At 40.5% G+C, this 25,832-nt stretch overlaps 1 protein-coding gene across 18 annotated transcripts in view; it reads left to right on the top strand.

Moving 5' to 3' along the window:
* The window catches only part of LOC123746519 (actin-binding LIM protein 2), a 284,312-nt gene that overhangs the window by 204,059 nt on the left and 54,421 nt on the right, over positions 1–25,832 (top strand). For 17 of the 18 annotated variants that reach the window (XM_045728060.2, XM_045728064.2, XM_069318320.1 and 14 more), the window contains 3 exons: positions 294–389; positions 3,063–3,246; positions 4,462–4,586. In XM_045728060.2, coding sequence (XP_045584016.1) covers positions 294–389; positions 3,063–3,246; positions 4,462–4,586 — 405 coding nt within the window. Of the gene's footprint in view, positions 1–293; positions 390–3,062; positions 3,247–4,461; positions 4,587–9,871; positions 11,918–25,832 lie in introns of those variants that run through there. The other variant, XM_069318324.1, reaches the window with a different exon arrangement.

The raw sequence follows: 25,832 nt of genomic DNA, 5'->3' as shown, positions 1-25,832 counted from the left end.
TTATGTTAGCTAAGCTTGTTATTGTGTTCTATGTATGTTCATGGAATAAGCACGAGTAGTATTTACCTTATAATTACCTAGTGCCTTATAAAGAAATGTTATATTCATGGTGAATAAAAACTATTAAAAAAAATTACATTATTTTTAGTGTTAGCCAGTTTCACGTGATCACTAATTTATAACTATCTTGCAGTATTACAAAAAAAAAATTCATGTATTAAACAAGTGCATGTTTTAATTTCATTATCAAATTATCTTGCATATCTGCTGACTACATCATTACATGCTTGCAGGGAAAACACTGTGCGAGTCTTGCGGCAAGAAGTGCTCCGGTGAAGTGCTGCGAGTCCAGGAGAAATACTTCCACATTAACTGCTTTAAGTGCCACAGTAAGTGCTATTGAAGTTAGTTATCGTTGTTTTCGTAGATCAGTCTTTTTTTTGTTTAATAGTCAAACTTTTCAGACTTTATATCTTAGCATATAAAATTGGTATTCAGTGTAGTATACTCTATTGTATTCCTTATAAATGCTACAAATATTAATTACAATTTTATGTAAAGGGAATTACTGTATGTAGTCACATTCCTTCAGTGTACAGAAATAGTTCAAGGGCATTCTTGAGCCTCATTATGCTCACATTCTTGACTATCATTACGCTCACATTCTTGAGTATGAATACCACTCGGTGTAGCTGTGTCAGTTTAAACTAAACTGCACTCATAAGCTTCTTTAAGGCACAAGTGGGGAGTTGTTAGCTCTTCTTTGGAATATCCAATTGGGTAAAGGTGCTTAGCGTGAGTTGGCTAGGGCTGTAAACCAAATTGCTGGTGCAGAGTTATTGCTGGTGATGAATGTGGCTCATGTGTACCATCTGTCGTGCTGTCGTGCTTGCGTTCTTTCCCCCTACATTACTCTGTATTTGTATTTCACTAATTATTTTGATCCACAATTTCTGTAGCCTTTTATATTCTTCACATAAATGAAATATTAGATCAGTTTTCCAACTCTGTTTTATCTAAATATTCTGAGCCAATACAGTATTTGAAATGATGATACTTAAAGTTTACCATTGTTGAGGACAGGATGTCTCGTCTTAGTGATTCCTCGTAGCCATTGGCTCGCCTTTAACTAGGATGTGACCCACAACATTTGCTAGGTGAAGAGAAGAATTGAGTGTAGGTGTAGCCGTTGACAATTTTGAGTGTTCTGCTCTTGCAACCTGGTCTGTGGCCAGCCTTTCCTGGGACTCTTCGTCTTTGTAGCCTTTCTTGTAAGTTCTTACAAGAACGTAAGAATTCTTGTATATATAACTAAAAACAAAAAACTTCCACTGTTGGTCCAGTGACATTTCTTATTTTTGTTGCTGCAAGATGGGTATGGGGTTCACAATAATACAGTAACTCTAAACTGTTGGCTTTAGAATGAAGAATCGAAGGCCTCTTATGTTTACACTGTGTTCTCTAATTGTTCTTATGACACCTTGACTTTTTATTGGATTTATTTTGTACTTCCTTCATATCTCGCTCCAATTTTGTTGTGCAGGTTTGGAACCTGACCTTCCAATATCATACACGAGTATATTACGAGATCTTCCTTGTGTTTATTCCAAGGAGTACAAGGAGTATAGCTAAGAGTGCTTTGAGTCGGTCTCATTAGCTTAAATGTTTCACTAATTGTATGTGTGCATTCAGGAATCTCTGCACACATTCCTGCTCTGCAATCTTGACTGTCTTGAAAAGGAGACATGAGGAATGAACAAGATAGCAAGAGGGCTTTGAGGAGTACCATCACTGCTGTGACATCTCTTATTTTAAAAGTTCTCATTATACAGTATATCCTTCATCATTGTGTCATTAATTAAAATTTTATTTATATTAAACTAATAGTTTAGATGCTTTATTCAGTGTTTGTACTGTTTAATAATGTAGTTAGCTGATTGTTATAGCAAAGGTAGTGGAATGTCTCGCAATATAAAACAGGAATGGCAAGAAGTTCTCAAGGGCAGCTGGCATACTGTGGCAATGTAGGTGTTTTATCACGTAATGATGGAGTCTGCGACGCAGCTTGTGTCATGGGTGTTATTCCCTTACTTGTGTGTACCACTTTAGGTTTATTTCTTAAGATCCACCCCAGCAGCTGCAGTCATGTTAAATGATTGATGACCAAATTGTGATTCTGTTCGTAAATATATATATGCAGTACCTTATTTTGTAGACATTAAAATAATGTTTGCTGCTCTGGATGACTTTATATTATACAGGCATGCCATGTTTAGTCTGGAGGATGTGTTTCTGGAAACACAAGCACTAACTGAATAAACAATATATTAAGGCATTTTGTCAGAGTACTTATGTAGAGGTCTTCCTGATATAATTTATTACCTACAACTAAAATATTAGATGTTGGGTTACTTAATAATACAGATAAGCATAATTTGCTAACTACATATGTATAGTCATATGAATAATAATGAATGAAATACAGTAATTAAATGCAGTAATTTAAAACAATGTACTCGCCAGTGAATCGTGCAACTCCAAGTATTGTCACCGTTTAGCATTGAGAGGCAAAATGGGTGTTTCTGGCAGGAAGATGGGCTGGGTTGTGAGGTAAAGTTTAGTGGAGTAATACCACCAAGTAATTGCCAGTATTAAATTATGGGGGCATTTAAGTTCTCTTGAGTGTCCTGGGACATTATTGAGCATGAACAATGCTCTGGGCTTAAGGTCATTTTCTTTGCAAAATTCACTTTGATAGAAACTTTATTTGAACCACTGCTGGAAGATGTGTTTTGTCCCCTAGGCATTTAGTTTGACATTTAGTTTAGTTTGATATATTTAAACTTTGACATTTAGGCTGCTTGAGTTTCTCGAGAGAGATAAAAAGTCATTTAAAAAAACAGAAGCTTTGGAATATTGTACATCTTGACGGTGTGCAATAGATATATTATAATGGTCATAAATAACACCAGTCAAGTTTCTTAAGTTTCTATTCTTTTCTATATGACAATTTTGGGTTTTTAGTTGTATTGCCTTTTTATTACCTTACCATATTTTTCTAGGTTGCAAGAAGTCACTAGCACAGGGAGGCTTCTTCACACGAGAGAAGGACTACTATTGTACCGAATGTTACCAGAAGAATTTTGGCCAACGATGTGCTACATGTGGACTATATGTAGAGGGAGAAGTCGTCTCTGCTCTTGGTAATTCATACCACCAAAAATGCTTCACATGTGCCCGTTGCAGGTATGTCATATGGTATTATAATATTCATTAATTAGTTTATTTTTTAATGCTCCTGTACCAAATGCAGCAATATTTTCCACATAATTTTTAATTGCTAGCTGCAGCATGCGTTGTGCTTGGGGGCAAAATTAAATTTTGTTTGGGGTTGAGGGCACAAAATATAGCAACATCTCACATGTTGGTTATTGAAATAAGCTATTGCAAAATCTGATGAGTGGGAGGAACCCAGAATGCAACTTGTTTTGTTTCAATGCCTAATACTGTTAAAATAATACTGTATATTCATTTACAAAGTTTTAAAATTGCTGTGAAGAAATAAGTTTTAATGTGTGTAGCCACTGACTTACATAACAAAAAACTTTATGCAGCATATGTTATCATTATTATCTGTTTACATGTAGAGTACTGCATTATTAAATAGACTTGATGGTGTATATGGAAAGATTGGCACGAGACATGTCTCGGCAAGCATCTACTGCCACTGTTTCTTTACGCAATATGTACAAGTCTTCTGTACCTGCAACATAATGACACTGATATAGTCCTGTGCATGCTGAACCCTAAACAAACACAATGACGAGGCACATTTAGCTCTGGTTTAACTGGTTCTTTAAATTTAGTTGAAGTTGATGTACTCGGTTGCCTCAAGGCAACTCTGAGCATATCGAGAATAACTTGCTCATGAATCCTCTCGAGTTGTATTGTCCTCTTGAATCACTATATTACTTGCTCCAGAGAACTCAGACCTCTTGAGTCTCCTCACCTCTGGATTGAGCACAGCCCTTGTTCTCCATTATGAGTCCTGTTGATAAGTGTTGTAGTTAGATTGATTGATAAAGATTAAGCCACCCAAAAGGTGGCATGGGCATGAATAGCCCATAATGTTGTAGATAGATGTGTGTTGTCTAATGTATTGCAATTGTACCTAACCTTGATTCCTGGGTGTATTGGGGTTTCCCTGCCACGTTTTTAAGTGAGGTGGAGGAATGTTAGTGACTGTGGCATTGTTAGCTGGCTCCATCTCCTCTGAATTCTTTTTAGGGTCTGCACTTTTCCTCTGGGTGGTGTGTCTGGCCATTTTGCCCTTTCTGTGGCATAGTGCCCCCTGGGGGTGACTTAAAGGTGTTGGGGGGGGTGACATGCAGGTATTGAGGGCAACCAGTTTCGTATCAAGTGTTATTGGTCTTTGATTAACAAATTCTCTCTTCATTACAGACAACCATTTCCAACTGGTGAACGAGTTACTTATACTGGAAAGGAATGTCTCTGTCAACGATGTTTACACATACCTGTCGTGGACTCTCAGTCCCCTACTCGCTCACCTACAAGCGGCGGACCGAGTAAGTACTGAACTTGAATTTTCAAACTGAAATTGCATCACGAGTCCTTTGCAATGTTGTTAATTGATTCGTCCTTATTGCATTGTATTACTTGTTCGTTGCTTTAATATTTGATGTTTCTGATTGTTCTAATTCCTTTGGTAGCCGAATAATTTTCTGTTGACCATCGAGTTTTGATGCTGTTACCCACATTGAAGACTGGTGGTGTTACTTTGGTTTAATACAAGCATACAGGTGATTTATTAAATACAATATGGTTTCCAGTAATACAATTATCAGAATAAGTTTTTGCTGCTACATTACCTGGTTATTGTCAGATTTTAGCTTTTGTATTACTAAAAAGATACGGCAAACGTGTCCAATTATTCCATTGTCGACATCGTCAGCAATTTGTGAAATAGTTTTCGTGCAAGATACTTTTGAAAAGATACTTCTTTTCTTTTTCACAAGTGTAGTTCTTCTTGTTAGGGAAAACAGTTGCTTCTTCTTTTTAGGGAAAACAGTTTTAACAAAATTGAATAAGTTTTGACTACTAAAAAGTACCAAGTTTTAACTATAAATTACATTACTATTGGGTGTTTCTTTGAACCAATTTGTCTTCAAGATTTTTTCGTATTTGTATTACAGTGCCCTCTTAATTTTCTGAACAATATGGGGCTATTCTTAATTCAGAATATGAGTCTCGCTAAACCAGAGTAACTGTTTGCCGTTTGTCAGTTTTGAGATACAGTTTGTATTTTTTAAATCGGTCTAGAATACTGTATACCCGTATATTGAAGTCTTAATAAATGCAAATATTAATACTGTACGAGTGTGTGCCGCTACGAACTTTGTTTATACTACAGAACAAGCAGTCCCCATGGTGCAGTGGTAAAGCACTCATCCGGCGCTTTGCAAGAGCTTTGGTCTAGGTTCATATCCTGGCCAGGGAGGATTGACTAGGTGCCAGTCCATAACTGTAGCCCCTGTTCACCCAGCAGTGAATGGGTACCTGGTGGTTAAACGATTTGGCAGGTCGTATTCCGGGGAAAATTAGAATTAAGGACCTGCCTGAAACGCTATGCGCAATAGTGGCTTTACAATAATGTAAGAACTCTTGTGTATATATATATAAAAAAATAAAATAAAAAGAACTATAAGTAAAAGTATAATTTATCACATGTTTATCTGAAGGCTACCATTATTATTGGCTACGATGGGGGCGAGAAACCAGTGGCTTAGGGATAGATGCCTTATTTTTCCCCGAGGATTTTTTCCAGCTGTATTTCAAATTGTGGCGCTTCATGGTATTGATGGGTTAATTTCTGTACACAGAGAAAGCATTTACTGTTGTGTGCTGTAGAGTATGGCTTGAAAAAGGAGGGTTATTTCTTGCGTTAATCTCGTTAGACCTTATAAAGAAGTTTGTATTAATGTCTTCTAACGTGTGAAAATGTCTTTTGTAGCAATGATATCCCTGAAGTCCACGGTTTTCCTAGTTTGAGTATTTACATTTTTCTGGGATGAATTTCATGACTACAAAAAATTCAGCCTTTTTGTAGGTGAAGTTCATGAATACAGTAGTCCATGCTGGGTGTCACAGGGCATTTGTGTAGCTGGATGATTACTTTCTTTTCCTTGAAGTCCAAGGTTAGTTTATTAGGTATGGTTGTCTTTTTCTGGGAGAGCTTTGTCAGATGCTTCCTGAGTTAAGTGTTGGTGCAGCCATTCCTTAAACAAATGCACCAGACCTGTGCGATCCACTGCTTCCTACTGGGAGCCAGAACCAGAATTTGAATTGAGGTAAACACACTAACCAGCGACTGGTTCTTTTTTGAGTCGTGTGCTTATTCGATATAATACTAGGGGTGGTTCTGGTTATAGAATGTCACCGGAGGAACATATAATGGACACTGAACGAGGAGTATATGCTACACTTTACAACTATATAATTGCTTTTAATTACATGGATGGTGAAATACTAAAGAAACTGTTCATGACTTTCGTAAGACCAAAATTGGAATATGCAGCAGTTGCATGGTGTCCATATCTGAAGACATGCACCAATAAACTGGAAAAGGTGCAAAAGCATGCTTTAAAATGACTTTCAGAACTGAAAACTAAGTTATGAAGAGTGGCTAGAGGCATTAAATTTGCCAAAGCTAGAAGATAGAAGAAAGAGGCAATATGATCACTTAAAAAATAAAAATGGGAATTGACCAAATTGACAAAGGAATTCCTGAAACCAGCAGCCTCAAGAACAAGAGGTCAAAGATTCAAGCTATAGAACCAAAGGTGCCAAATAAATATTAGAAGTTTTCTTTTGCAAACAGAGTAGTAGATGGTTGGAACAAATTAAGTGAGAAAGTAGTGGCAGTCAAAATTCTCAGGAGTTGTGAAACGTTATATGACGGAGTACTGGGTAGATGGGACATCACAAACATAGCTCTTATCCTGTAGCTCCACTTGGGTAAATACTGTACACTAATTACTTGGAAAGCAATTGATGTGATCGTGTGACATGATATTAGTGGCCTGACACAAACTTTTTATTTACATCATTATAGTTTTTCTACTTATTACATATTTATTATTTTGTATTTGGATGATTACAGACACATGATAGGGCATCCTCAAACACTTAGTGGCCAGGTAATTTCCCATGTTGTAAGTACTGTACCTTAGGCCAGCCCAGGGTGCAGACGTTCAAATTAGGCAACTTGTTTAAGTGCAGGAGTGGGCTGAATATAACCTTACGTGACCTGGGGTGCCACATGGAGGAAATTAGTGGGGGTGGGGGATCATGTTTAGGGTATACAGTAATACAACCTAGATTCAAAGAACTATATCAGACTAACTCCAAATTCTTTGCAGTGATGGATTCGTTGCAACTGGAGATGCCTCCAGGATGCCTTTTGCATGCCCTATGGGCTAATTTCACTTTGCAAAATTTTCATTTCAACCTATAATAAAATATATAATTATATACAACTACCAAATGAACATATCTGCCAAAAATTTAACCACATCGAGCTTATTTCTCGCGTTCCTCATCCCATGTCCCTGACTAGTGTCGGTTCCGAGCCTCAAAACTCTGTTTCAAAATGTAGCAGGGCCATACCTGAGTGAATGAAAACCTTGCCAACTCAAAATGAAAATAAACCATATAATTTGGTTTTAAATATTCACGATAGTTTTCCCAAGGTCCCTTACTAAGTATTTCTTGAAATGTTGTGCCCAGCTACAAAAATCATTAAAATCGTGATTGAATGCATATTATGAGTTCCCATTTGCCCAACAACAAAAATTCCAAACACCCAAGCTTGTATTTGCCAAATCAAGGTTCATTGAATCTAGGTTCCACTGTGTTTACATTGCAGCAAAGATAATTTAATTTGTTACTTGAGGGTATCTGATTTTTTGCAAGTAATATATTGTTTTGTTGTGCTTATGCTTTCTGCTGGGATTGTTCTTTGTTTTGGGTTGATCACTAATATCCAAGCCCCCCTCACCTTGTAGAGAAAACCAGATTCTTGTTCTGGGGCCAGATTCATGAAGCAGTTACAGAAGTACTTACGAATGTGTACATCTTTCCTTAATCTTTGACGGCTTTGGTTACATTTATTAAACAGTTTAAAAGCATGAAAATTTCCCAATCAACTGTTGTTATTGTTATAAACAGCCTGCTGGTGCTTCGGAGCTCATTAACTGTTTAATAATTGTAAACAAAGCCACCAAAGATTGAGAAAAGATGCACAGGTTCGTAAGTGCTTGCATAACTGCTTCGTGAATCTGGTCCCTGGTTCCCAGTAGGCAAGGCAGGTTGGGTTTCAAAGGTCTGGAGAAACAACCAAAGGTTTTGCTGAACCAGTGCTCAGTTCTCACGGCTACTGAGGGCCCCCCAGAGTGAGACTTTTAATTACACTTAATTTTTGCTTCCCACATTCCCCGTAAAAAAATTATAATTATCAGTTTTTATGATATGTGTTTTATCTAATGTTATTGATGGTACAGTATTTTCACAATCGACTTGATAATGGTCCAGGACGTACCGAAACGTCATCGTCACTTTCTAACGTGTGGTTTGGTCAACATTTTTCAGCCACGTTATTGTGACTCTTCATCTGCAGATGGTACAATATATTTAAAAAAAAGGGGTTGGCTCTATAATGAAACCTTATGGTAATCCACTCGCAATATTTTTCCAGTCCGATCGTCTTCTGTTTTGGATGACCCTTTCTTTTCTCAGTTTTAACTATTGTTTTTATTTATTACAGGTAAGTTCTGCTAAATCTTTGTACTGTATTATTATTGACACCAAGTGCTTGTAATTTTTTTGGCTATCCTTTGTGGTACCTAATAAAAAACCTGTTGACTACGAGAATCCTTGTGTAGGTACTGGAGTAGTTGTTGTTTTCTGAAACATGAGCAGATATGTTCAGCAAGATTGTTTTTACAAAATAGTGTTGTGATGCCTTTTCAAGATTGTGTGTTTTAAGATAGTGGACTTTATTTTTACCCCTTTCTGTTTTATCCATAAGCTTGCAGATGTTTAGTTTAGGGTGTTTAGTATGTAATTTCTGTTTGCACAGCTTCTACGTTTTTTAAAGGTAAGAGTTACTTTTGCATATGGCATTCTTAGTCTTGAGACTTTTCCTTTGTTGGAAGAAATTTCTGAAAAGGAGTTTCACTGGTAAACATAACTTGGTGACCAGCTCCTTTACCATTTTGGACTGAATGTCATCCACTCTTGGAGTTTAGTCTTATAACTGTGCTCAAGTGAAACATTTTTTAGCCATTTGTTAATTGTTTATGGAGTATTGGGTCTTGTACAGTTCCTTCATTAGTGATCAATTTTTTTTTTGTTAGAGACTAGAGACTTCATCATAAGTTCTCATTATTCTTCTTATTGTGCAGTATAATTATCATTATTATTACCTTGACTGAAAGCATTATCATACATTAATTCACTCATTTAAGTGGAATTCATAAGAGTAAACGAAATACTGTATATCGGTTTTTATTGTGGAAGTGCTTGAAATAAATAATTTGTTATAATTTGACGTTTTCTGTTTAACTTGCTTGCTACTTTTCAGATATTGTTTGAGGAGCTTTGAGAAAAATTATAATAGTTTATACATCTTGTCTTCAACTCTTTTATCATTAATAATGTACAGTAGCATATTTGCGGAAAGATTTGATATACTGTATATATGTCATTGAAAAATGTATGTTTTTCTTTTTTTTAGCAATAACCGGTCCATTAAGCAGAAATTGACATTATAATTTTCCTATTCACATGCCAGGCCCAGTTCGTAAACCAAGTCTCATCCGTACTCCAGACATTCCCTCCAAACACCAGACTTCCTCCCCAAGACAGCTCCCTTCCCAGCAACAGATCACCTCTCCACAACAAATCCCTTGTCCTCAAATAGTCCTTTCTTCTCAGCAGGGTTTTGCCACAGAAAAGACTCCCTCCCAACAGTCAGCTTTCTCACAGCAGGCTTCCTCTACACAGCAGGCTTCCTCTCCACAGCTGGCTTCCTCTCCACAGCTGGCTTCCTCTCCACAGCTGGCTTCCTCTCCACAGCTGGCTTCCTCTCCACAGCAGGCTTCCTCTCCACAGCAGGCTTCCTCTCCACAGCTGGCTTCCTCTCCACAGCTGGCTTCCTCTCCACAGCTGGCTTCCTCTCCACAGCTGGCTTCCTCTCCACAGCTGGCTTCCTCTCCACAGCTGGCTTCCTCTCCACAGCTGGCTTCCTCTCCTCAGCTGGCTTCCTCTACACAGCAACTTTCCTCTGCACAACAGGTCCTTGCTTTACAGCAATCTCCATCCATCACACAAGTTTTATCCTTACAACAGGTCCCTACTGAAGAGCTGCTTTCCCCTATGCAGGCTTCCTCTACTCAGCATCCTCCATTCACACAACAAACTTCTTCCTCACCTCAAGCAGCCTCATTGCATCTAGTTAGTTCTCCACATTTAGCATCATCACCATGTTTAGCTAAATCTCCATGTATAACTCTCTCAGAGCATTCGTTACCCTTGTCCCAAGGAGCCCCTTCTCAAGATACCATCTCTCCATGTATAGCCTCCTTTCCTTGTTTAGTCCCATGCACACAGCCGAGTCCCTCCTTACATCTGGCACCTTCTCGACATCCGACTCGCTCCCCAAATCATATTCTTGCTCCCTTGCCAGTGCCCTTGTGTCGCCAAACTTCCTATAAACGAAAACCCTCAACGCTGAATCGTAACGCTTTTGTATACCAGGCATCTTCTACCCTTCAGGGTCCTGGAAAGCACAAAACCCACTTCATTTGCCAAGCGCTTCCCACAAATAAAGCTTCCTCCCCGCGTCCTGCCTCCTCCCCGCGTCCTGCCTCCTCCCCGCGTCCTGCCTCCTCCCCGCGTCCTGCCTCCTCCCCGTGTCCTGCCTCCTCCCCGCGTCCTGCCTCCTCCCCGCGTCCTGCCGCCTCCCCGCGTCCTGCCGCCTCCCCGCGTCCTGCCGCCTCCCCGCGTCCTGCCGCCTCCTCGCGTCCTGCCGCCTCCCCGCGTCCTGCCGCCTCCCCGCGTCCTGCCGCCTCTCCGCGCCCAGCACCATGCTCTCGCCAGATTCTCTCTACACTTCGGCCAACATCTCGACGTCAGGGCTGCTTTCCACATAAAGTTCCCTCCCAACGTCAGGTTCCCTCCCAACGTCTGGTGCCTTCCCAACGTCGGACACCAGCCAGTCGTCAGGTATCTTTCTCACGTCAGCCCCCTTCCCCAAGCCAAGAACATTTCACACTGCAGGCCCACTCAACATGCCAAGGGCCTTCCACACACCCGGCCCCATCCACAACTTGTCAAGCCCTCATAAATCAAGGACCTTCAACAGGTCATGCCCTCTCCACTTGCCAAGCCCTCAACTCACAACAAGGCACTAAAACAGGTCAGGCCTCTTTCACTGGCCATTTAATGTCCCTAGACCTAGCCTCTTCCACTTTGGATGATGCTTGTCAGTGATATTCCAATAGTTTCCTGTCCAATGTCAATGTATATTCTTCATACTTGCACAAGCTTAGCTTGGTGTGGTGCACTTGAATTAGTACATTTATGACATTTACTCTCTCCAATTTGCAAGTTGCTTATTAAATTGTATTTTTTGTTTTCTGAATTTCTTTACAAATTTCCCCCTTACCATTTCATGCAAGGACATTGACAATTTGTTCCAACCTACACTTTCTTCCTAATTCACACTACTACCTCCCCCACTCGCATTCATATTTTACACCCACTCCCACAAGCACATATGTGTTTGTATGCAAAGTCACACACTCAAACAGCTATACTTTACCCCCGACAAATGTTAATGCAGCATGTTCAACACATTTTGAATATATATGGTTTTAAGATTACGAAAATTCAGTGTATTTCATATGCAAGAACTGATTTTTTTTTTTTTTTTATTTGTTAGCCAGTAAACATTATAATAACATCACAAATTTCCTGACCCCTTCATTATTTTTATAAGAAAAGAATTTAGCTTAATGAATAATATGATTATGATAGAATTTTTAATAGAAAAATTAAAATGCAGTTTCTCTTTAGTACATAAATCGTCCGATGAGAATATATTGCTTTTTAATACACTTTGGAAGTGTTTCACAGATATCATAGTTGGAGACTTTTATGGTTTTTGACATTCCTGTACTGTAATTCTAATTTTAGATAATTTAAAGTTTTTATGATACTTTTGGTCGAGAGCTGCAAGGTGGACTTGAGCAGTCTGAGCTCTTCTAGAAAAGCCTAAAGTCTGCAGAATTCCAAAAGTGATAATTGTGACTTCAGTTACTGGACTACATTATATCCATATTATATTTAGTCACATTGTATGAGTACTGTATTTGTTTGAACGTCAGATAAAAAGACAATTATTTCATAGCAGCAATATGTAGTAATGTATTATAGGACATTATTGTATATTTAAATATTGGAGAAATACCTGTGGTGTTGTTGAAAGGGGTACTGAAATGTACCAAGGAGCTCGTAGACTTGCTTGAGTAACGCTGACAAAAAAACCTGTTTGTATATATCCATAACCTGGACCAGATACAATGTTTACAGGCTGGCTTTCTTAAGTTCAGTAAGATGATGATTTTTTTTTTTTTCACTCTCTAGTGATAATTTTTAGGTATAAATGTTGAAATGTGGTATAAATGTGTGACAAATTACAGGGAAAAAAAATGTATGTGCAAATAAAAGATTTACATACAACAGCATATACAGTACAGTAAGTTATTTACTGTACTTGTATAGGAACCGGAGAATTACCCAAGCCACTCCAGAGTTATCCAAACTCTCACACTACCACTTATAATTATGTAAGTAAAGTCTAAGTGGAACATGTTACTATGATACAAATAAAAGGGGTTAACCTGTGCACCGGTCAAGCGCCTTGACCACTGCACTGTGCTAAGCACTTTGAGACACCCGATCAGGGGTGCACAGAGTGCCATAAGGCGATCGTAGGTATATCATAGGATTCAAAACTGGGGTGCGGTCACTTGGGTACGAGATGGAGGACCTAGCCTTGCTCAGAATTTAGCTGACAGTTTAGCTATAACAGTAAAATAAAATAAGGATCCTCATAGTTTTAAATGGAAGATGATGTGCAGTGGATTTGGGACAGCTTGCAAAATTTTAACCCATTTTTTTATCTTAAATTTTCAACACCCAAAATTTTTATATAAACATGATACAACTTTAATCTTCTAATCTTGCTAGACTATTTTCATGAATATTATGAACGTGGAAACCTTATCTAACCTAAATATTGTGGAAATGTGAGTCAGGCCAGTGAGTGATGCACTATTTAGATACAAGCTCATGTAGATCTGTTCTACAGTATATTAATAAAAGCATATGGAGATTACACTATATACAGACCTGTAGGAAAGGGCTGCAAATATTGGATTTGTCCACAGGCCACTGTATTTTCAGGTAAAGTCTCTCCTTTTCCGACCCGCCCTTAAACTAAAATACTGGTAACAGTGCTATTTTCGTCATACTGTATATCCAAACGTAGCCAAATCCAGTGTAATGTAGCCTTTACATAACTCGACCTAACATGATTTCTTATTATACCCCAACAATGGGAAATATTTCTTCAATTACCCTTGACAGAGAGCTTCATGTTCTTGGATATGGTTTGTCACTAAATATAACAATAAATTTAGGCTCGCTAAGGTTATGTTACCTGATTGTAAATGCATATCCAGTGTTGTAAGTTAATGAAAGATAATATAGCCAATATGTAATTGATGAAAATATTGGAAAGTTTCCAAGGCATTTTCTAGATCCACTGCGCACATTGTCAACTTCGTCTGACACAATGCAAAATGTTAAATTACTTAACCAATACTGACAATCAAAATAACCAAACTCAATAGATAGTAATTGTCTACAAAATGTAAAAAAATGTTCAAATATGAATCTAGTTATGTTTAACCATATTTCAACATCAAAAGTAAGCCAAGAGCTTTTGCACCCATTGAATGGGACAAGTCATTTCTTCACACCTCATGCGCGCATTCACTCACTACAGATTTTTCCTTCATTGTCTTTGTACTTTTATTTTTATTTTAAGTTGCTGCAAGACATCTCCATAATTCTTGTAAATGAAAACTTTCTCGACTGCATATTTCTGGTTTTTGTGTTGTATATATATATGGGCATGATTTGATGTCTCATTTCTCTTACAATGAATTTTATAATAGATTAGAATCCTACATTGCTTTAATGGTCATCATGAAGAGTGACCTATTTAATATACAATATCTTGATCAATATCTTGATTTGACTGTTGATGCCGGCAGCAACTAGTTTGTGGACCCCAGATTCACCCTGAGATTGATGGTGCACAAGGATTCCTGTGGGCACAATAGTCTTGATCAGACTCCAGTGGCTTCATCAGTGTTACAATTTTCATGCAGATTTTATATGAAATTATAATGCCATTGCTAGTAACAAAGCCACTGTTTGTACTGTAATTGCTATGTATAATAATGTAACCTTCCATATTGCAGTTAAATCATTCGCAAAATATTTTGCATGATATTTTAGCACTGGAATTTATAGATTAATAGAAATACTGTACAGTTTTACAGTTTACATGTAAATTAATGTTAGCTCTTAGTTTGTTGCTTATAAATTCATGTATTTAAATTTATCTACTAAATCAAAATGAAGATACAGTGCAAAAATGTCAGGTAATTTTTCACTAACAATAAATGGTGTCAATGCATGCAATGTTTAGATTTATGCAGAGAATAAGCCCAGAATAGACTAATGTCATCTCACTCATTTTCATGTGTTTGGGGGGGGGGGTTGCATTATTTGTTTAGATCTCTCTAAATGGAAAAGTTTTTAAACGGTTTAAGATGTATTACTCTTGTGTATGTGCCCATGTCTCTGTCCACACACCTAACATCTCGTGTGATCTAATTCCATACACTAGGTGAACTGGCAGATAGTGAGTTGGCATTATTACCTAACTTACTGGTATTTGGTACTGGTATCATGATACTCTGCAGTCAATCCAATGTTAATATTTACCGGAATTTGCCTGAGGAACATTGACACACGTGGCCTCGACATGACAGGAAGCCGGCGGTTTGTCGAAAGTCCTCCATTTGCCTTGATAATCTTTTCCAGTTGAATTTTGAAATTCAACACTGTCTTGGTATTTCCGCTTTGGCAGGTAGGCGGGTCCGTGGGTTTATAACCCTGTGGGTGAAAAAGCATCAGTTTTTAGTCCTACATTGTGGCTTGTCAAGCTTGATTCCGTTGCACCTTGTTTGTTACATTTGACCTTTTTGAACAAAAATTCCAGATTAATATCCACCAAATTGTTCAGAGATCTTAAGTTTTAATAAGATCCACCATGTCATGCCTGGTTTGCAGTGTTATTAGCCCAGTGGCCCTCAACCATTCCTGATACGAGAGATGATTTTGCTCTGGAATGATTTTTGTTGCCTGGTGGTGCACTTTGTCCAGAGCAGCTATGTCTTTCTAAAGATGGGGATGGTGTCTACATGCTTGGATACAATAATCCAAACAGGGTCTCCATGCTTGGCTATAGAAATCCAAATGTGGCCACTCCAGAGATTTATACAATTGAGTCACCACCTTCTTTTCTTTAAAGTTAATAAAATATTATTATCCCCACTTGGGTTTTCCAGAGAAGTGGAGGCCATATGCTTTGGACTTTGTCTTGCGAGGGGCTATTTGCTTGTGTTTATGATTTTGGTATTAGCTTCAAGAGTGTGTTTTTGTATGCCTCGCTTCTTGTGTGAACCTCGAGTCACTATTCACCTTGAGCTGTATGAACTCTGGGCTGTCTTACCTGGTGGGTTTGGGGTGTCTGTTACCGAGATGCTGGCCTACTGTGTAGGGTGCCTTGCCCTTTGTAGTGCTTGGGTCTTTGATTCTTCTGTGAAACTGGGTTGGGGAGCAGTTGGGTTTCTTGTAATTATTTATGGGTGCAAAAGTTTGTGCACTTGTTTCACTTTAGACAATTCTTTTAAAGTATCTTTTTATCTAAGATATTTGAATTGTTTGGGAAGGTTTTGCATATGGCCACTCCTTTAAGGATGGGAAATTTGTCAAAGATACTTGATAGATAAATATAATTTTAAATTATTGCAGCATAAAGGTGTAAGCAAAACCCCTACATTAAGCAAGAGCAGCCTTGCTCTTGCTTAATGTAGGGTTAATGGTCAGAATTCATGGGTAGCTCTGCCATTTCAGCTTTCACACAAAGGCTCCATTACATCACTTGGGGCTGACTCAGTGATATCATCTCTCAGATAACGTAATATTGTATTGTAACCTGAATGAATTCACGTCTATTAAAGTAAACCATGAAAATGCATGAGGAAGTGGTGGGAGTAAACAGCAAATGTGTTTACTAAACTTGTACCAAATGCTTAATTTCTCAGAAGAGTGAGAGTTTTTGTATTTTTAATGGTTAAAGCATAAATCTATAATTTCAAATTACAGCATTGTTACAAAGCATAGGAAGGTTGGTTTGTTTTTTGTTTTAAGACTTTCTGGTGGTGATTAAGAGGCATGCCTTCAACTACCCAAGTGTAGTTGCAGAATGAGAGCTACGAGTGTTCTGTCCTCGCAGTACTTTGTCACATGATACTTTGATACTACTGTACTGAAGGTCTTGACCTCCCACCACCACCTCGCCCAATTTCTTCCAACCATCTACCTCTCTTTGCAAACGTGACTTTTCTCATTTTTGTCAGCAGCTTTGTTTCCTTCAGTTGAATCTATGACCAATTGTTCTTGTAAATTTGTGTTACCATTTTGTACATAGTGATCATATCTTCTCTTTCTTCTGTCTTTTATCTTTGGTGTCCTTAACACCTCTGGCCTCTCCTCATAGCTCATGTTTTTCATTTCTGGAAGCCATTTAGTTGCATGGCTTTGCACCTTTTCCCATTTTATTGATGTACTTTTTAAGATATGGGCACCATACAACTGCTTGACATTTGCAAATTTGATGTGCTCTAGAAGCACATCAATAAGCTGGAAAAGGTAAAGCAGGATCCAAGAGCTAGAGCTCAATCCTGCAAGCAGAAATAGGCGAGTGCAGTATGGAGACGGAAGGAGGGAAGGTAGGAGTTGGGTCATAAAGAGCTAGACCTCGCTACCCAATTGTCACTGTTAACTAATTACCGATTACCTTGCGATGATTTGATTGACTATTATATATATATTGGTAAGTACATCCTTTGATTTCAAAAGTTATAATATTTGTATTTATTTTTGCTGGTGCAGATTGTGTGTGTGTGTGTGTGTGTGTGTGTGTGTGTAAACAAAATCTTGGGCAAGTGTCAAGGTTACATGTACAAGTAAGTCTAAGGTCTGATTTGTTTGTATGAACAAATATGGATTATTGCTTCTGAAATTGCCGGAAGTTGATTTTATAGTCCTTAATTGGCAGTAATTTACACGAGTAGACGTTAAATTATTTTTAATGAGAAAATTAGGAGATTGAATGATTGGCCTGAATTGTTGCTTATTTTCTCCCAGAAAATCAAGCTGTGAAAAGACAACTGACTCGTGTCAGTTTTTTTTTCTCTAAGGTTTATTTGATGACAGCGCAATACCTCTATGGTGACTGGACCTGATACATCAAATTGTTGCTATGTGCAGTTTGTATGTAAACATGGGAGTTTAATTATGTTTTTTCAATATTCCTTACATTTACTGCTTGTATCTACTGTACCCATAAAGTGTCTTTTGTTTTTATTTATCCAGTATTTTTTTTTTTAAACGTTATACCATGCTCAATAAAGTCTTTTGTGCACACTTTAGGATGCTGTGGCTGAAGAATTACAGTACCCATGTTCTAAAAATCTCCTCACATGCCTACCAGCCAGCACATTCTCTTGATTTGCCGGGGCTGCGGCTGCTGCGAGGCCGGCCCCGGGGCTGCGGCTGCTGCGAGGTCGGCCCCGGGGCTGCGGCTGCTGCGAGGCCGGCCCCGGGGCTGCGGCTGCTGCGAGGCCGGCCCCGGGGCTGCGGCTGCTGCGAGGCCGGCCCCGGGGCTGCGGCTGCTGCGAGGCCGGCCCCGGGGCTGCGGCTGCTGCGAGGCCGGCCCCGGGGCTGCGGCTGCCAAGGCAGGTGCTGGCTCTGGGGCGGCAGGTGCTGCGAGGCCCCTGGGCTGCGGGTGCTGTGGGGCCAGCCCCGGGGCTGCAGCCCCTAAAGCCCATGCTTCAATTAGAACCTGCTCAAAAGGAGAGTAAAAGGGAGCGTTGCTTCCAGTAGGGAGCCTGACAGCTAAGCGGACAGTGCTTCGGATTCGTAGTCCTGAGTGTCCGGGTACGATCCCGGGTGAAGGCGGAAACAAATGGGCAGAGTTTTTCACTCTGATCCCCCTGTTACCTAGCAGTAAATAGGTACCTGGGAGTTAGATAGCTGCTACGGGCTGCTCCCCGGGGAAGTGCAACAAAAAGGAGGCCAAGCCCCGAAATCACCTCAAAATAACAAAGATAGAGGATAGCACACTGAAAGTGCGCGTCTAAGGAGTACATGGGGGTTTAGCAACAGTTCTATGTAGTGGATGTGAATGGTAGTCACGTATGCGTTAGTGTTCGTGCCTGTTGGTGGCTACAGAGGAGTGAGGTACAGCCTATTGTTTGCCTTCTTTTTTGCCCTTTGTGTGCGTGTTTGTGCCTGGTGATATGGATGAATGGCTGTCTGCCCTTTTGAGCGTTTCTTCCCCTCTCCCCCCCCCCCCACAACCACACACAAAAATCCAATCTATTTCCTTAGGAAATGTATATGTTTATCTCTCAGAATGTTCGGTAATACGTTTATTGTGATGTGTGTCTATGTATGTATTAACACGATGTACTGAACGGGGTGAGAATAGCTTGAGCTACCTCATCCCTTTGTGTGAAATTGAAATTGAAATAAGTTTATTGAGGTAAAATACACACAAAGGGATGAGGTAGCTCAAGCTATTCTCACCCCATTCAGTACAACGTGTTAATATATACATAGACACACATCACAAATAAACATATTACCAAACATTCTGAGAGATAAACACACACAAAGTTCCTCCTCCCTTTGTCTGTGTTTACCTCAATAAACTTACCTCAATAAACTTACTTCAATTTCAATCTATTTCCTTCATTCACATCACCCAATACTCCCTACATTAGAGTACTGTATGTCTTAGCTGCATTATGTTTCGTTCTATGCATCCTATATTAATAATTGAACATAATCTTTTGGGGAAATAAATTTTGTGTCTGTGTTCACGGGGGAAATTGTTGATTTTATCATTTTATTTTTTTAAGCCTGAGCGAAGACAGTTACTCAAACTCGACTCACTCTAGCCACTTCACCGCACAAAAATTCCGATAAGAAACAAGTGAACGAGCGTGTAAATATGTTGAAAACAGTGCGTTGGTGGACAACATTTACATAACTGGCAGCTGTTGCGTGACCGGCGGGCCGGGCGGCCCACCTGTTGCTGGCTGACCGTTGTGGCTTATAGTGTTTCCCCCGCCCCTTATGGCGCCTCCACACCACTGTATAATGACCTCCATGTGTGGTGCTTGGAGTCATGAATTGATTCCACGTTTGGCTCTGTTTCGTCCTTCTTGTGTTCAAGTTCAAGTATGTTTATTGAGATAAGCAATAAATAAATCTCAAAGGGATAGAGTAGCTTAGGCTATTTCTACCCCCCCCCCCCTTGGAAAACATGACAAACGTTTGTGTTTTATAAAATAAAGATTTACCTGTATTTATTCAGTGACATTTATCTTTGACTAATGCTATTACTAAAACGCTATTACTAAACTTTTTTTTTTAAATTCATCCCAACTGAAACGCCTCTTTGGTCAATTACTAACAGATAATTAGGCTAGTTTCTTGCAGCTTTATGTAACACATTCGAGCGAAAAGCGACATTCTTTGTAGGAGAGGTTGGTCTCACCTGATCGCCCTGAAAAGATCCAGCGATATAGTCATTTAATAAATTCGTTCTCTCGATTTCAGATGCGTAAAATATTGCGCGTATTTGCGTATTGTGAAGCAAGATGCTGAGGCAGAGAATGTTCCAACATTGCGGTGCTGTTAATTTTACTAAAAAACGCCGATGGTGTTACAATTGGTGTGTATTGAGCTTGAGTACAGTTTAATGCGTAGAAAACATCCAATTTACGACGGTTTAATTTTCACTAACACGTCGTATCAAAAGATAGATCGAGTTAACAAAATGCGAGGTAAAAAATTATCAGTTGAGGCTGGAGATTCAACCTGTCATCTTACAAAGAACGTCGTTTTTCGCACGTATGCGTTACCTAAGGCCAAAAATTGTCTTACTAGAAATATGGAAGCGGCTGGCGAAAGTGACGTACTGTCCCGTTTTCTGTTTTAGGTCCTCTGGTCGGTTAGGAGAGACCACTTTAAATTGACCATTTTCTTGACGTTTGGAGATCTTAGGACTGGGAGAGAGGAAAGGGGCTGGGAGAGTTTCCCCTTTTCTCTGTAGGTGGCGGGACTTTCAGAGATCATCATATTAAAGTTGACTGAGAAAGCTAACGGATAACCTTCAGGCTTCTTTCTTCATGGGGAAACTTTTCTAGTGTGTGTGTGTGTGTGTGTGTGGTGTGTGTGGTGTGTGTGGTGTGTGTGTGTGTGTGTGTGTGTGTGTGTGTGTGTGTGTGTGTGTGTGTGTGTGTGTGTGTGTGTGTGTGTGTGTGTGTGTGTGTGTGTGTGTGTGTGTCTGGGTAATGGTTGAGAGCTGCCAACTATTATCTGGAAATTGCCTAGTTATCTTACGGCCATGGCCGGGGGGTCTCCGTGTTCATCCAGGCCAGGACTTTTTATTGGTCGTCGCCTTGTTGTTATCTTGTGAACCCTCATGCACCACCCTGTGTCCTCGGGCTCACCATAGCCCGTGCTACTTGGAACTTTGTTCCAGGTAGCGAATCTTTAACAACAACAACAACCTGTGTCATCCTCCCCTGCCCGTTTCTACAACACTTCACTACTAGAGTTTCGCCGTTCTCCTTGAGCCACATCTTGGCTTTCTCTTCAAGTGGCGAATGAGGCGAGGAAGGTTGTTGACTGCTGTAATGAGGGGAAACGTTCAGACAGCTGCATACGGGCTGGTCCAACTGCTAAGCTCTCAAATATAAGAGGTCCAGGCAGTTGCACAGTGGCTGGTCCAGCAGTCAAGTTCTCCAACATGGACCCAAGCAGCTGCACAGTGGCTGGGGCCAGATTCACGAAAGCAGTTACGCAAGCACTTACGAACGTGTACATCTTTCCTCAATCTTTGACGGCTTTGGTTACATTTATTAAACAGTTTACAAGCTTGAAAACTTTATAATCAACTGTTGTTATTGTTATAAAGAACCTCCTGGTGCTTCGGAGCTCATTAATTTAACTGTTTAATAATTGTAAACAAATCCGCCAAAGATTGAGAAAAGATGTACAGGTTCGTAAGTGCTTGCGTAACTGCTTCGTGAATCTGGCCCTGGTCCGTAGACCTGGTCGACGACCGGGCCGCGGGGTCGCTAAGCCCCGAAATCACCTCACCTGAAGGTAGACTGATGCCCCCTACAGCTTCGAAAGCTGACCCCTCAATACTGTAGATGTGGTTGAGTAATTATGCTGTAAGGTAGACCAATTATGTTCAACAAAGCGGTGTACATCTCTCCACGACTGTGCCACATTTGTATAGTTTTGGCGTGTGGGTTGATTCGCCTTCACTAGTGAAACGTGGTGACTGTTGTGGTTGGCGGGGAGTCTGAGACGGTGGGGGGGACTTCCTTCACACCCACCGCATTTATTACGGAACTGACCAGTTCATTGAAAATGTATAAGAAGCTCTCGGACGCAGGTTAGAATCCTCGTCACGGCCCTTGTGGATTTGTTGTATTAGGATCAATTAAAGCATCGTAAAACTGACGTTTTCTATACATAGGCTTCAGCGGGTTAAATAGGAGGCTTTGGTTCGTACGTTTATGGTGAGACAAAACAGTTGAGTTTGTTACGGAGTAGTCTCAAGACGGCAGAGAATAAACCCTTCACCATCCTCCTGAAATTTTGCGCTGTCATGGGTTCGTATCCTGGCCGGGGAGGATTTACTGGGCGCAAATCCTTAACTGTAGCCTCTGTTTAACTCAACAGTAAAATGCGTACTTGGTTGTAAAAACAATTCTTTTGGCGGGGATCGTATTCCAGGGACCTGCATGAAACGCTACGCGTACTAGTGGCTGTACAACAATGTAACAACTCTTATATATATATCTAAAAAAAGATAGTACTTAAAACAACTATTTGGTCGAACGTACAAAAATGGACTGTTGCTGCCAGTAAAATGTTCGTTTAGTACTGGTAATTTTGCAGAGGGCACAGAAAAAAAAATATTCCTAGGCCTAATATAGCCCATGTATGTGCCATATTAGGCCTAAGCTGGCGTATGTTATGCCCAGGATTGCTAATTTGCGCCATATGGTAGATTAGTTTCTTTAGTTGTCATTTTTTAATAACGATTTTGGTCAATTCATAATACAAAACATGAACTTTTTGGTCCAACAGTTTGTTTTTGTACGTTTGAGCAAATAGTTGGTACGAGTACTATAAGAGGTTGCCTAAACCCTAACAAAATACACAAGTGAAATTGAAATAAGTTTATTGAGGTAAAATACACACAAAGGGATGAGGTAGCTCAAGCTATTCTCACCCCGTTCAGTACATCGTGTTAATACATACATAGACACACATCACAAACAATAAACATATTACCAAACATTCTGAGAGATAAACAAGACACACAAGTGTGTCTTGAGCTTTTTAGATAGGAACTGAGACTTAAATTTGAAACAAATGAACAAAACTGGACCCCTCGTCCGAGGAGTGAATAACGATATTGGTGACGCTTCCCTTCATTATTCATTTATTTATATATACAAAAGGTACAATGGGTTGTGGAAGTATATATATGTTTAGCTGGTATATTCTTGCCAAGCCACAAAGGTACATAAAGAAAGGTTAATGGGAAGCAAATATCTATCAGAATTAAAATACTTTATTTCCCCCCCCCCCCCCTCCACACACACACACACACACACACACACACACACACACACACACACACACACACACACACACACACACACACACACCCCATCCCACACCCCCCACCCCCCACCCCACACCCCCCACACCCACCCCACACCCACCCCACACCCACCCCACACCCACCCCACACCCACCCCACATCCACCCCACACCCACCCCACACCCACACCCATGTAGGTGTGTGTGTTGGGGGGGGGGAAAGGGTGTCTGGAGGGGAATAATTACAGTGGTGTGTTTCAAGGTGGTTAAAAGATAGGGTTGTGAAGACAGGGGCTTGTAGTGAATGGTGATGGTGGCTACGGCAGTGATGTTTGTGGTGTCGGTACCCAGCGTAATGGTGATGACAGTAGTCGTTATGGTGATTATAGTCACAGTAACATGGTGTTGATAGTGTTGGTAGTTCTGGATAATGATGGTGAAATTCTGCCACTAGCGTATCTGTGAGTATTTGACGATGAAGAAGATTAAGCCAGCCAAATGGTGAGCTACGGGCTATGGTGAGCCCGTAGTGGACTTACCTAGCACAGGAGCGGGGCTGTAACTTTGTGAATCTTAAAGATGATTGGTTGATGAAGATTAAGCCATCCAAAAGGTGGCACAGGCATGAATAGCCCGTAAGTGGTGGCCCTTTTGAGCCATTACCAGTATCAGTAGATGATACTGGAGATCTGTGGAGGTGCGACTGCACCCTGCGTGACGGGAGATGTCTCCTGTCATTAGGGAGTTCTTAGGGTTTAGTGGTTCAGATAACTGGCCAGCCGCCCTGTTTAAACACCTGGACATTTATCTAGATATTTGTGATGGCCTGAGAACTTATTATGGTTAAAGTAATAGTCTGCTTGTAAATGACCAAGTGAACCTTTGTCATAAACAGAAAACATTCTTAAGTTATAACTTGATTGCATTAAAAGTCGTTGGTTTAAAATATAAAACGTCTATGCTTGTTTTGTTTGAAAGTCTGAAGTATTTGGTTTTCTGTAAATGAATTTCTAGGGGATGCTCAAATAGTTTTTAAAATGTATATTTCACATGTTTGAGAATAATACTGTGTTAAAAATAATTAACCTTAACCTAACAATTAACCTTTACCTAACCGTGGATAGGGAGTAGATAATAACACTTATGTAGTGGTTTTGAAGTAATTACCTCCTCTCTGAGGACGGGTCGTTTTCTATGCATTGGCCGCGATAGGTTCGGTGGGTTGCTTGGGTTCGTATTTTTCTAGAAAGTTATGCAAAACAGTTTTTTTACGATAAATCGAGAGAAGGGGCCGCTTGTTTCACGGGTCGTGGAAAAACCTGGCAGCTTAGTTTGTTTTTCCTTTCCCACACACACACACACACACACAGTAGTAAAATGTGGGCGGCGGTGGAGGTGGCTGAGTGGCCATAAAGTATTGTGGAACGTCATCCTGGCGGTCTGTGTGTGTGTGTGTGTGTGTGTGTGTGTGTGTGTGTGTGTGTGTGTGTGTGTGTGTGTGTGTGTGTGTGTGTGTGTGTGTGTGTGTGTATTCACCTAGTTGTGCTTGCGGGGGTTCAGCTTTGCTCTTTCGGCCCGCCTCTCAACTGTCAATCAATCAACTGTTACTAACTACTTTTTTTTTTTCTTACCACACACACACCCCAGGACGCAGCCCGTGACAGCTGACCAACTCCCAGATACCTATTTACTGCTAGGTAACAGGGGGATTTAGGGAGAAAGAAACTTTGCCCATTTGTTCTTGCCTAGTGCGGGAATCGAACCCTCGCCACAGAATTACGAGTCTTGCGTGCTATCCACCAGGCTACGAGGCCTGGTGGATAGGGCCGTGACGAGGATTCGAACGTGGTGGGCCTTGTGTGTGTGTGTGTGTATTTATCCTTCGAAAATATTAGGACTGATTCCAAATTTGCGCACAAAATAATTCACGAGACCAGGAGGCATGGCAGGAAGTGCAAAATAGCCCGTTGAAAAGCAAAGGTTCAGTAGGTAAGGAAAGAGAGAGAATTCTATCAAAGGACCGAGTCACACTCAGTGGGCCAGCCAGAGGCTTAGGGCATCTTCAAGATGCATTAAAGACGAGGCGGTAAATGTACTAAATACTGTATTAATACACATAAGAGCAAATGTTAATTATTCATTAAATTTTCTCTGGAGGGTCGTTAGGTCTACACGTTGAAGACGTGTGTGAAGGTGTTAGTGAAGGCCCCGTGTGTGGCGTGACACAGTCGGCGCGTCTGGAGAAGGTGACGAGTGCCAGCCAGCCAGCCACTTGTCGTCGTCGTCGCCGCCGCCGCCAGGGTGATGCCGTTGTGGCAAGGCAGCAGAGCGTGGCCAGTGTACCGCTGTGTTCTCTATCATAGCACTGACCCAACCATGCCTGCGTGCGGCCACCACCACCACCACCAGCTCCGGTGTTTCCTGGCCACCAGCACGGGAGGAGCTCTAAACTTAATTCCCTCCACCAAAATAACCGGTAGTGTCTTGTTCATAATTCAGGCACTGTGAAGACGTTTACACCGGTCAAAGCGGTGAACGACCGATTCTCACCCGCAGTCCTGAGTTCGAATCCTGACCAGAACGGAAACAAATGGGCAGCGGTTCCCCTTCACCAAGCTGTAAAC

Source organism: Procambarus clarkii, chromosome 90 (genome assembly GCF_040958095.1).
Source record: "Procambarus clarkii isolate CNS0578487 chromosome 90, FALCON_Pclarkii_2.0, whole genome shotgun sequence".
NCBI classification, from domain to species: Eukaryota; Metazoa; Arthropoda; class Malacostraca; order Decapoda; family Cambaridae; genus Procambarus; species Procambarus clarkii.
The sequence above is the reverse complement of the archived record's forward strand: the minus strand, read 5'-3'. Positions and strand labels throughout refer to the sequence as shown.